General features: G+C 38.7%; 2 protein-coding genes across 6 annotated transcripts in view; one reads left to right on the top strand and one right to left on the bottom strand.

Moving 5' to 3' along the window:
• IQGAP2 (IQ motif containing GTPase activating protein 2) overlaps nucleotides 1–13,115 on the bottom strand; it is a 123,091-nt gene that overhangs the window by 26,726 nt on the left and 83,250 nt on the right. For 3 of the 4 annotated variants that reach the window (XM_054003012.1, XM_054003009.1, XM_054003011.1), the window contains 3 exons: nucleotides 10,992–11,116; nucleotides 8,790–8,953; nucleotides 407–497 (listed from right to left, as the gene is read on the bottom strand). In XM_054003012.1, coding sequence (XP_053858987.1) covers nucleotides 407–497; nucleotides 8,790–8,953; nucleotides 10,992–11,116 — 380 coding nt within the window. The remainder of the gene's footprint in view (nucleotides 1–406; nucleotides 498–8,789; nucleotides 8,954–10,991; nucleotides 11,117–13,115) is intronic. The other variant, XM_054003010.1, reaches the window with a different exon arrangement.
• On the top strand, nucleotides 2,493–12,331 carry F2RL2 (coagulation factor II thrombin receptor like 2). Of its 2 annotated transcripts, XM_054003014.1 has the most exons (3): nucleotides 2,493–2,707; nucleotides 4,435–5,269; nucleotides 12,195–12,331. In XM_054003014.1, coding segments are annotated over exons 1-3 (894 nt in total). In that variant the 5' UTR covers nucleotides 2,493–2,649; the 3' UTR covers nucleotides 12,196–12,331. The 2 variants fall into 2 exon arrangements, with proteins under 2 accessions (XP_053858989.1, XP_053858988.1); XM_054003013.1 differs by lacking the exon at nucleotides 12,195–12,331 and having other exon boundaries at nucleotides 4,435–6,496.

The raw sequence follows: 13,115 nt of genomic DNA, 5'->3' as shown, positions 1-13,115 counted from the left end.
AAGCAAAGTTGTAAACATAAAAATTTGCCCTTAAAATATGCATAAAGATTTTAGTCTTAAATATAGCAAAACAAGCTCCTGAACAGCATATCCGTTCTCACTCATATATTTCAGGAGCTACATGAAGATACAGTGACATTAGAAAGATTGGTCATGATGTAAACCTGTATAACCAAATCCATTTAATTATTAGCCACGCCTTAAAGATTACCACTTTAGATAGAACTAACACCACTCCTGCAGTTTTAAGTCATCTCAGTTTTAGTATGACAAAGAACATGCTTTCATTTCTTTTCATCTATTTAAAGGGCTCGCACCTTCCCTGAAGTGGAAAATATAAATTAACAATTTCATTTTCCTAAGACCAAGAAAAACAAGAGCCATGGAGATGCCGGTTAATGCTTACAGGTTGCTGCTTCTTTTATGTTGTTATTGCTGTCATTGATTCCTCTTTGTATTTCATCCAGCCACAGAAGCGCTGATTCATCTTGAGATTCCTGGAAAAAGGACAGTAAAAAGCCTTGAAAAAACTGAACAATAAGAGTTATCTCGATATAGTGATACAGTTCCAATATGCAATCTCTGCTTTGCAAAGTTCTAGAACTCAAAAAAGGATTTGACTATTTAAAATCATCAATGAAATACATTCATATTCTATTTACTGACTTGAAAAAGGTCCTGTTCAGATACAAATCTCTGAAAGTTTTGATGTCTAGAAGAATAGAATTTGCTGATACTGCTGGCATAGAATTAATTCTATTAAAGATCAATAAAAATGGAAACATTTTTATTTCCATGATATGTAGGCAAAGTAGTCTGAGTCACATAAAATCACACATTACCAGGCAGCACTGTGATAGTATGAGACAATAGCAGAAGACTGCAGGAAGTTGGCTTTCTTTCAAAATCCCGTATTTGGAAAGGATCCTTGTGTATATCTAAATACACGTTACATTAGAAAATGACAGTGAATACTCTCATAGAAAGACAACCCAGCTTTAGTAATGATGACTTAGCTCATGCAAACATTTCTGTAATTAAGCAGCAGAATAGGTACTGCTCTTCTTTCAGGCCTAAAGTGCATGACATTAAACCCAAGTTAAAATAGAAGGTGTATCAGAGTGGGATCAGGATTCCCACTAACCAACCCTACTGCCCAGGTTCACTGGTGATACCCACACTTCAGCAGATAAAACAGGGTTAAAGTAGTATTTAAAATCTAATCCAGTAGGTGGGTGGGAAATACATGCTAAAGAGGAAATAGGAGTGCCACACCTATAATAAACTAGAGATGAGAGAAGTTGGAGAGAAGCTATTGATTAAGAGAGATCTAGGAAAATATACACACAAATATTTCAGGGGAAAGAAACAACTAGGAACACATTCAAACTAAAACAGTGTGGACAAAAGCAGCTTTGCAATGAGTATCCCTGGTTAAGCACTGAACCTCAGGTCAAAGATCTAATAAATCTGATATCCACAGAAACTACAAAGGGAAAACAGGGTAAAAAAACCCAAAAGACATGCTCTTCCGTTTGCATCATGTATGTAAACAAGGTAGCAGAATACATAAATAACAAGAATTAGTGTCAGACAATCACAGGACAGTGGACACATACTGCTTATTTTTCTACCAAGTGAGAATTAGTACTTGAGAGAATGTTCAATAAATTCCCAAACTGCCACTGGATTTTGAGAAAAGCATTGAGAGTTCTTCATCTGGTATCCAGCTTTTACACATTAAATACAAGAACAGGCACAAATACTGCTCCGGAGCCAAGTACAACTTATGCTGAGCCTTGTGACTAGCCTGGAAGCCAGACCAAGGCTTGGGCTAATTTTGCTTGCTGAAACAAGCTGTTGCTATTTGGCATTGAAGGGAAAAAAAGACGAAAAAAGCAAAAAAAGAAAAAGGAAAAAAACAAAAAAAGCAGGCAGAGAAAAAGGGAGGAATCAACAAAGCAGCAAATGAAAACAGGGGCAAGGTTTTAGAGGCTGCAGTCTGTGGACGAATGGACACTGTCTGAGGAGAGGCGGTAGGTGGATTGAAGGAGCCAGACAGCTAACAGTGGGTAGGGAGGCAAAAGGCAAAGCAGAATGCAGTTTTCCTAAGGCATGTTTGTATGTATGGCTTCTTTCTGTCTTTGCCTTTTGCTAAACTGAGATCATCACACTCTTCTACAAGCCTGGCTTTTCCCTGGAGAAAGGTACAGAGTTTAGCCACGTAACATTTTGGTCCCTGAATGAGACCCTTGAGGATCTACTAAACACACCCCTTGATTTTTCCAGAAAACACCTTTTTACTCTAAATATCCATATGTACAAATGTCAGTAGAATCCTGCATATCAGCTTCAGGCTTGTGGTGAATTAGGAGTTAAAATGCTGCTGTAAAGCAATTTTATCTCTGTGTTGGGCTGAGGCTGAAACTGAGTCATGTGTGCATATTTGGATACGTCACACCCTCTTGCTGTAGTAGACAAAGAACAAATTAGCTCCTTACCATAAACCTTATGCTTACAGGATGCTTCTGGAGGACAGATCAATCATTCTTTAGTCCCTTACAGAGGGGAAACCCCCCCCTACAAAACGCCTCTTGAGATGAACTAGCACAGCACCATTGTTCAGCTGGCTGGATTTCACACACTACAATGAAGATACTGTTTTTCACTGGACTGCTCTCTCTTACTTCCAGTCTTTGCACTACAGGTGAGTCCTCCTTTCTGTATCTATTCCATATTTTAGTCAATAACATGGACTTTTTGATAATGTTGCTCTACCAGCTGTGAACTTGAAATGAGTTGTACCAATGTACCAATTACAGAAAACTGCTCCAGAATGTCTCCTTTAAAGCAGATTTTTATTCTTTCATTTCAGTGACACATTACCCCTGCCAGTCACTTTCTAGAAAGAATTTTATTCAAGGGGACTTTCTGCATTTACTGAAGACACATCTTTTATCTAGTATTTTTGTAACGATATGAAATTTTAAACCTGTACTGTCTTGTTTTACAACTTCACAGATGGTGTTATTAGAAGGAAATGCCCAGATGACTATTGTGATAAAAATAACTAAAGGAAATGATCAAATAATAAACCTTTCTAGAATTAAAAGTGTTTTCAAGCCAATCTCATTTTGAAAAGCTGGTATAGATAAATATATATATACACACATACATATACTATATACATATATATGTATTTATACCTATATCTATTTATCTATACACATATCAGCTGATGCAGGCACATGTATGACTTCTAATGAGTGGTTAAAACTAGATTTCTGGAATAACCATCAGAAAATTACTAAAAATTATGTAGTCTGCTAATTATTATTTTAAAACATTCTACTGTAAATCTGACAGTGAACATGAATAAAATTATTCTCTTTATTTTATTCAAAAATGGAAAGGTAAAAAAAGGTCCAAAGATTTTCATCCATATTTCAGCTTGCTTCTGAATTCCAGTTTCATGGTGCACGCTGAAGGCTTTACAATAAGTAATTTTGCATTAAATGCAGCTAAGAAAATTTAAGTGACACAAATACTTACACAGTTGTTTACTGTGCAAAATCTATTTTACAACATATGGCTTTAAAAAGCATGTTGAACACATTTGTGCTTCATGTGGAAATGTTGATATCTCTACAAATTTCTCTATTAAAGATTGAAAAACAGGTGTTAATATTAACATCTAATAGGGTGGTAACAGCATGATTGTTTTTGCCCACATGTTGACAATATTTACTCTCACATAATTTTCCTGCTGCTTGAAAAGTTTTATTCACTTCTCATTAAATTACACCTAATATCTGCCCAACCATTTGTTTTCAATTATTAAGACATTGCCCTTGCTCAGCTATGAGAACCTGAAAATATCAGGTTTGCTTTAGTCAGAAGCTGAAGAATAACAATTTCACATGTGAGACCAAAAAACCAAGGGTAATTTCAGTTTTCTAATTTGAAAGTTTCAGTCTGTGTTAGACTAGATAGTGTTTTTTGCATCTTTTGCAGTCATTCATTTCATATGTGAAATGACAGGGTAGTAATGGTGGTTGACCAAGCCTAAACAAAGACTGCTTACATGATGAATGACCAGCATTCCTACTACTGGGAAAAACCCTCCACTGGACATAAGCATTACAGAAGTGTGTGATGTTTTTCACCAAAGATTACTGAAAACACTCAAAATGCAGAAAGATCAGCTAACACTACATTAATGATGAATTTTCAAGTTTTGGTGTGAAATGATAAATGAAGGCTGTTGTCTGTACATGTGAACACCCAAAGCAGAGGAGAATCTCCCCAAATATTTTAAACTTATATTGCTTTTCACATAGAGATGGTTATCTTTCTCTGTTCCTGAAGGTGAGTTATATTGTTAATGCAGTACCTTGTCCTTTTTAACAATTTTCACTTTGTTTTATTTATAAGCTTCAGAATTTTCACTGAATGGCTCTGCAATTAAAACAGTGTCTCTTATCAAAACTTTTCGTGGAATTTCAGCAAGAGACTATGATTACATCCCCCCTTATGCTATAGAAGGGGAAACAACAACCATCCATATCAGAGAAAACAAATGCACTTCAAAAAAGTCAAATGACTCCACGTTAACAGAAGTGAGCAACACCACGCTGGAGTACCTCACCAGCTCTCTGAGCACCAAGCTAATACCTGCCGTCTACCTCAGTGCTCTTTTATTGGGTGTACCATCTAATGCCATCATTCTGTGGATGCTACTCTTCAGGATCCGCTCCGTGTGCACTGCCGTCCTCTACACAAACTTGGCTGTTTCAGACCTGCTCTTCTGCATCATACTGCCATTCAAAATAGCCTACCACATAAATGGGAACAACTGGATATTTGGGGAGACCATGTGTCGAACGACCACAGCGGTGTTTTACGGCAACATGTACTGCTCCATTCTGCTGCTCATGTGCATCAGCGTCAGCCGCTACCTGGCCATCGTTCACCCCTTCACCTACAAGAGCCTCCCGAAGCGTGCCTATGCCATCGCAGCCTGCGCTGCTGTTTGGGCCATCGTCTTCCTGTACATGCTCCCACTTGCCATCATGCAGCAAAGCTATTATGTGAAGCAACTGGACATTTATACCTGCCACGATGTGCACAGCGCCTGTGAAACTGTGTCTTCCTTCCAGTTCTACTACTACGTGTCCTTAGCTGTATTTGGGTTTTTAATACCGCTTGCAACTATCGTATTCTGCTATGTCTCGATTATACGAACATTGAAGACTCACGAATGGTTCTGGTATGTTAAAGTCAGTCTTTTGATTCTTACCATCTTTGCTATTTGCTTTGTGCCAAGCAATATTATCCTTATTATCCATCACATCAACTATTACTATTACAAGACAGATAGCTTGTATTCTTTTTATCTAATTGCTTTATGCCTTAGCAGCCTAAACAGTTGTCTTGATCCTTTCCTTTATTTTCTGATGTCAAAAATTAGAAGTCAATCCAATATTTATCTGACAATGGTTAAAATATCCAGGGAAAAATGAATTTATTTCTATTACTGGAATTATGATTTTGTATAGTACTAACACAGACACAAGTCTCAGGAGCAACATTTATACATCAAGTAAAATGGGTTAGAAAACACAGTCTCAGTTAAATTTATTTTCTCCCACACAAGGAATATCTCCAAAAATACACTTCTCCAGCTCTATTACTTTATTACATGTATTGCAACACCTGTGTACTTAGATTCAGGGAAGTAGCTTGGCACCTCCATTTCTTTCTGAGATCACTTTCTGGCCATGGAGAAGCTGTCAGAGTATCACTTACCACAGCCTCTAAATACCAGAAGAGGAGTCAGCATCCAAATTCATGGCACTTCAAATTAGCTCTCAGCCAACAATCACTGCAGAAGCAGTGTTACAAAAACAAGTTTTTGGCCTGGTGAAAATGGGAACAAGCACTTTCTACATGCCTGGGAGCAGTTAAGAGCAAATACTGCCCTGGATGTTGGAAATACAGAGTCCCCATAGGTTCACAAAACAGTAAGTATACAGCCATGGACACAGAACCTGACTCTTCCAAGGCTACCTCTCCCATGAGGCTGCTTAACCAGCTCTGCACTGAAGACTTGTTCTTCCACTTCGTCAGCACCTGCACTCCCCTACCCACAGGGATTGCTGGGAGCTAACCCTTATCAGTGTGAATCCAGGCATATATTACTCTTGCTTGGTAAGCAAAACAGGGAAGCTATTTTGTAGTATTCTCTATTTCCACATCCTCACAGGAAATACCTACAGTGTTACAAATACTGCAGCTAGTTACTATTGACTATTATTAAAACAATGGGTCAATTTTTACCTTTACAGAAACTCAAAACCTACTTATATAGTAATTTCCTAGAAAATTACCTCAGTGGTTGTCATTTGAATTTGTAACTGCAGAATGTAAGTGAGGATAAAAAAATGTTTTGTTTTGATAATAATATTGTAAAAAAACTTCACTTAAATAAAATGAGTTGCACTGGAAAATGCGTCAAGGGAATTTGCAGCCTGGTGAGGGTCCCCTTTTTCTATTTCTTCTGGCTCTTAATTTAAGTTAGTTTTAATCCTGCCATTTCTTCAACATGCATAAGAATAAATTTTAAAGATAACTGTAAAATAATTCAAATATTCCACAACTGCTGAAAATATAAACGAGGTGAACCTAACTAAAACTTCTATACCTATCACACAAAAAACCCTACAACCAAACATAGTAATTTGATCCATCTGTTTAACTTTCCAGTTATCCACAATATGCTCCCTTAAGATAGGGTTTCTCTTCAGTGGGACCTGAATGCATTTGGTTTGAAAAGGCTTTCAGAACTGTTAAAAGCTGTGGTTTAGGATTTACAGGACAAAATAAGTTCCAGGTTTGCATTTTCAGTTTCAAGTAAGGAACAAATAGGTCAGATCTGAGATAAGGACCTCAGATTATAAGGATAATGCATTCTGGCAGATTTGGGTGCAGGCTCCCCCAGATCACCACAGCTATGGGGAAGTGACAGCAAGCTGCTTAGAATAAGTGAGTAGGTTTGACGCATATGTTTTTCCAGATGTTGGGGCAGGAAGTTTATAGGGAGACCTATCTGATTCTTGTAAATCAAATACTTCCTTTTACCACAGCTCACTCTTAAAACATGCTAAACACAAATTCTGACAGATCTGCTTTATAAACAGGGATCAGAAAAAGTGGAAAATACACTTCAGAAATTTATAATTGTGTTTGGATTTTTTTAAAGGAAATGTCAGTGTAAATCGTATTTTTACCTAAAGAATGGTCATATCTATGATTGATCACTGTAAAGAATAAGTATGCATCTGAGTGTTTCTTCTGGGAGCACTGTGTCTTGTTCTGAAACAGGAGCAACACTCCTATTCACAGAGAAGGTGCTCTAAGTAGTTGCCAAAAGACTGCAAAACCAAAACAGCTCAGAAGAGAAAGGCAAGCAGAAGTCTCTAGGAACATCAAAAATCTTATAATGAGAAGACTTCAAAGAGATTGTACAATTTTTGTACCAAAATTTGGAAACACTCATTTGTTTCCTATGAGCACATTCACACCAGGACAGGAGTAGGCAGCACGTTTGCATCTGGGGAGCACTGGGGCAGTTGGCAGGAGTGAGCCAGGTAGGACTGCTGTGTGCAGGAACTTGTGGGCTGTAGGTGTGTACCTTGGGGACATCCTGGCTCACTGTGCATACACGTGGCATGTCCTGGGTCAGCACTGTGCAGCCAGCACCCTCACTGTGCACAAACACTGATTCCAGCCCATCCAGGACAGGTGAAGTCAGCATGAAACCCTTCCCAACACACACGGTGAGAGAGAAGTGGCTCAGTGAAACCAGCCCTTACCTGGGAACCCTGGTGAGAAATTGATTTGTGCAAACACCTTTCAAAAGTTCTGACAGCAGATTACAGAAACACATGGTTTCACAGCAGGTACCCCAGGTGAGGTGACACAAATGCCGGAAGACACTTTACAAGCCAAAGTTTGCACACTTTCCCCAGCTCACCACATTCACAATGTGAATTTTAATTGTGTTTTCCAGACACTGGACATTTTAAGTGCTGTGCTAGTAGCTTTGGCTAACCTTGTGTTCAGTCACATCCTGCAAGCTGCCAGGCTAATCTTTGTTTATGCTTCCCTGAGCTGTAATGCTAACCAGGCCACTGCTTCTGGGGAAGCAGATAGCAACATCCTGCTGAGATAGGTTTAAACTGAAGGCACGTGCAAGACCGTCAGCTTGTTATTGCATGATAAAGCTTTAAAAGAAATATGTACAAAACTCTACTATAATAAAACAACATAAGCAAAGGAGACTCCTCAAAATACTTCCCAAAGATTTGTAATTAACACTGTAATTGTGACTTCTTTCTGGCAAAAACCTTATTTTCCATCTATATTCTATCTGTCTGACACAGTCCTGTAACTGTATCCTTACACAAATTCCTAATTGAGTATTGCTGCTGCCCGTATTTTGTAATAGCTGCAGCAACCTAGTAGAATTAAAATAAGTGAGATTACAGCAGTAGCAAGGCATATGCAGAAAATGTCTTAATTGTAATACATTGAGAATTAATCCATTTTGCCAGTCAAAATAAGTTATAGTGCAAAATTACTTAGTGCCAGTTTATTGTCACTGGCTTATTTACAACTTCACTGGGCAAAGATAATGCAAACACTGGGGGACCAGGACAGGGACGCAGAAGCAAGTGAAAAGAATTGTCCTTTCACTTCTTACAGAGAACAACAGAAAAAAGTCTAACCTTGCATTTTTGTGCTTTGGCATAGTGCAGAACATCCTGATAATGCCTTGCATTTGCTGGTCTCACATCTTGCAGCTTGGCTGTGGGCAATAGCAAGGCTTCTAGAGTTTTCTCGGGATTTCCTTGGTCAACTGCTTCATTAATGTGTCCAATTGCAATGATTCCTGTGAAACAGAAAAATTATTAAAGATGCACTTATCAAAGTTGCAACTTTTCTGATATCACACACAAATAAAGCAGTAACATGAAAAGCAGAAAAAAATCATGAAACAAGAAGCAGAGGCAGCAACAGCAGCTGATTTTCAATTATTTTTGTTCTTATATTAATTTGAAGCTATTATGCTATACAACTCTCCTTCCTATCACAGTTATTGATATATTGATATATCTGGATAAAACTCTTCCTAAAAATAAAAATTAAAAAAAAAAGAAAACAGATTTTTCTATTTTCTGGGAAGAAGCACCTACATGAAGCTTAAGAAAAAGTTGGGTGTCACATATTAATATGTTTAACATATTGGCTCACAGTGCTGAAAGTTTTATTTTCAAGTGATTTCAGACCACATTACTTGAAACCCTGAATTGGACAAATGCATATACTGCACTTCCAGCCACAGAATTACATAGCAATTTAACCTCATTTCTTGGAATTTCACTGTAAATAACCAAGCTGACAATGCTGACCAGTGGAACTCAGTACTTCAGTCAGGAAGTAAGGCACAAAAACCTTAACTCATTTTCTTCAGACTGGGCCCAACAGTTTCAAACCAATTTCCTCCTGCCCCTAAACAGTAATGAAATGTACTGCTTGTGGTCCCTAAAGCCACCACAAAAACACATCAGTCAAGGGTCTCACTATCGCCTGTGAGGGATGACATCCCTGATCCCTCAACAAGTGGACCGTCCCTCAACAAGTGTCTGTAGACCCATCACAACCCACCCCTGGTGAGGTCACAGATCCAGGTCATCATAAGGTTTGGGGAATGAGCAATTTTTCCAAGGTGGTCCAAAAGAGGGACTATGCAGGTATGGGACTTGCTTAAGGAAAGAGAGGCCTCCCTTCTTCCTCTTCTCTCTGCCCATCTGCTTTCTCTAAACATTCCCAGGCAGAGGACAGTGTCACTGAGAGCAAGAGCAGCTATTTTGGTACTGAAGGCTTTCACTCTACTGCAAGGTCTGTTCCAACTCCTAACAGGTGCAGAGGTTCAGACAAAAAAGTGACTCTGCCAGTCAAATAAACTGCTCAGCACCCTGCCTTGTCAGAGGGCACACATGGCAAGCAAGCTGTGAGGATCCATGGCAACCACTGGACTAGATTTAGGAAGCAATAATCCAGCCAGTTTTAGAAATTCTGCAATATAAAATTTAATTTTGCAATATAAAATTTCTCAGTATGAAACAGCAGCATGCAGGACACTAATAGCAGTCCAGGAAGGGCAGGAGCAGCCTGTGTCTTACAGAGGCCCTCAAAGTTTACTGAGACTACTTCCAAAATGGCAGACAGCCTGAAAGCTGCCTCTCATTTCCTTGCTCCAGCAAATTTGGCATAACTTGATAACCTCAAAATTCTACATACAGCAGAAGAATTTGGTGCTTTAGCTTTTTTGAAGCCCAAATGACCAGCTATCACATTTAATATAACACCACCCTCTTATGGCAATACAGTTACATATTCAGCTTCAAAAATAAAGTAAAAATCCATTCACATGAGAACACATGGGTATAAGAAGCTACTTCTCAGTCAGGAAATCAAGTTACCCAAAAGGAGAGCAAGACAGATATTTTGCATTGTCTAACTCCTTATTGACTCCTTTGTGGAAAACAGTCACTTGGAATCATTTACACATGAAAACACTTTTCAACGGAATCCTGCTTATAATTTCTTCTTCTATCTCTCAGTATGCTCTGTGCTTACAACTGCAAAATCCCCATAGTGCAACTACCCAGGGCTGGAAGATACTGCCAAGCAGGCAGAACCATAGCATTTTTAACACTGCAGAAGGCAGGCACCCTATGATATCCTTCAGCCATCTGAAACAAACAGGAATATTTCAAGGACATTCAAAGGTCATCAGGCTTTCAAAAATTTTAAATGCTCTTCTCTTTTCAAGAGCATCTGTACGAGGCCACTCAGTTCACAGATTTACATACCAAAGACCCAACTGTGACCTCTGTGGGCAATGTGGAAGAAGAATTACTTACTTTCATTTTCTTCTTGAATTTGCATATTAACCATGTCAATGCAGTTCTGGATATCATTCCAGCTTAAATAATCTTGGCCTTGAGATGAAGCCTCTGACTTAATAGACAATAGTGTATCAGCATAACTATAAGAAGATATAAAATACATAAATGTATTTCATATATAAGATAAAGTGCCATAAAGAATTAGTCAGATGTATCATCTATCATTTAGTGACTAGTATTTTTTTTTCAATTACTTAATTTCAGACAAACTCAGCTCTTGCCAGAAATTATACAGACATGCAAGCTGCCTGTTCTACACATGCATTTCAGGATCTGAAGAAATGGCCCAAAATTCAGAGAACTTTTCTTGGTTATATGACATGATGGCAATAATACACATAACTTCTATATGGTGCAAGAGATAAATGTGGGGAAAATTACAGTCAACTTCTTGCTTTAGGAAACTATTGTCTTCTTGACACTAATTCAAAGACAAGAATTTCAGTCAGTTGTATCAGGTGGTTGCAGGAGATATCCTGCTACCTCCATGAGGAAGATGATGAACCATGGGCAAGGGACTAAAAAAAAAATTAAGCCCCTCTTCCCACAACCCAAGATCTTCCAAGCACAGGCTCTGTAGCCTGAGTCTAGTCTTCCTAGAAAGCTCACAGATCAGATGAACTGGAAACCTTCACAGTAGTGCAAATTCATATAAGCTGTATATAAGTTAAATAATTTTCATATTCCCAAATCAAGCATAGAACTGCTACAGTATGTCAGATAAAATCTTCTATTTCCGTCAGAAGCCTGAAGAATGAATGCCTGGCAGAAAAAAAAAAAATAGGAGAGACTCATAGTTTCCTAATCTGATTTGTCATTCCAGCATCTAGTAGCCTGTGTTTAAGGGTTTCTGGAGCTGAAGACTGTGTATCACTTTAATTGTTGCAAACAAGGCTACACTCCGTTAATTTACCTGTTCTATTTTAAAGTCTTATGTATTATTGAGGAATTAGCCCCACTACGGGTTTTGTGAGATGACAGCTTTTTTAAAAACAAACTTTATATTTGATAGGGTCCAATATGTACTTTAATAAATTCTCAAAAATCCCCAAACAACTAGAGCTACTAGAAACCAGTAACCGATTTTATTAGCCTTCTCCACAACATGCACAGTTTTGGAGACCTATGATATATTTTCTCCTAAATTGTCTCTTCCAGAAAACACATTCCAAACAAGTCCATCTCTTCTGATAGAAAGCCATTGGACGGCATCTCCCTCAATGAAGTTTTTCTAGCTCTACTGTATCTCTTCTGGTATTGTACAAGTCAAAGCTTCCTGCAGTATTCAACATATGGTTGGCAGCACAGGTTAACAGGCATAATAAAATGTTATTTAGTTGTCAAGTCCATCTAATTCCTACTGTTTCATCTGTGTTCACTAATGGTGTAATCTAACAAATGGGTCAGTAACATCACCAGAAATGCTGCACTTGGGACACTTTGGGGCCATTTCTGCATATTTATAACATTGCTTCTCTCGCTCACAAGCACCACCTCACATCAGCAGAGGCAAAGTAGCAGATTAGTTTTGCTCCATTTTATGCCGTTCTTCTCTCTCTGACCAAAACACTGTCCTCTTATTCATAATCTGACTGCCTACCTTCTTGCTTTGAGACACCCAGCAAGGGCCACTCTCAGGTTCATGTCCCCTGACAACGTAATGAAGATCTTCAGCTTCTGTGGTCCCTTTTGCCTGCTAATGCCTTCCAGAAGCATGTGGAGGCTTTCACTGCTTGTGCCAAGAGACAGGAACTGGTCCACATTCCCATGCTCTGCCTTGCATGCTGGGGGCACAGGTCTCTCATGTTGCCTGATTTTTTATTGATAGACAAGAGAGCAACTGCAGTAACAGCACGTCTGTGTAAGTCAGGCAAGGGACAGGGCAAGCAGCTGGCAGCCAAGTGAAGGCTACAATGTAATGTTGAATGTACGTGTATGCCACAGCATTGTATTCACTTTTCTAGCAAGCAAAAAAGGGCTTGGCCATGGCTCAAGAGATCACCTGGACCTTGAGGCATTAAACACTATCTCATTCCAAAGAACATCTTTCAGAACTGCAGAACGGTTAGTGATTAACAG

Source organism: Vidua macroura, chromosome Z (assembly GCF_024509145.1).
Source record: "Vidua macroura isolate BioBank_ID:100142 chromosome Z, ASM2450914v1, whole genome shotgun sequence".
Classification (NCBI taxonomy): domain Eukaryota; kingdom Metazoa; phylum Chordata; class Aves; order Passeriformes; family Viduidae; genus Vidua; species Vidua macroura.
This window is presented reverse-complemented; position numbering and strand designations above follow the sequence as displayed.

Bases quoted from the DNA above. Each gene is read 5' to 3' on its own strand.
- F2RL2 (XM_054003013.1), top strand. From the start codon at position 2,650: ATGAAGATACTGTTTTTCACTGGACTGCTCTCTCTTACTTCCAGTCTT. The intron at 2,708-4,434 runs GTGAGTCCTCCT...TTTATTTATAAG, and splicing joins TTCCAGTCTTTGCACTACAG to CTTCAGAATTTTCACTGAAT.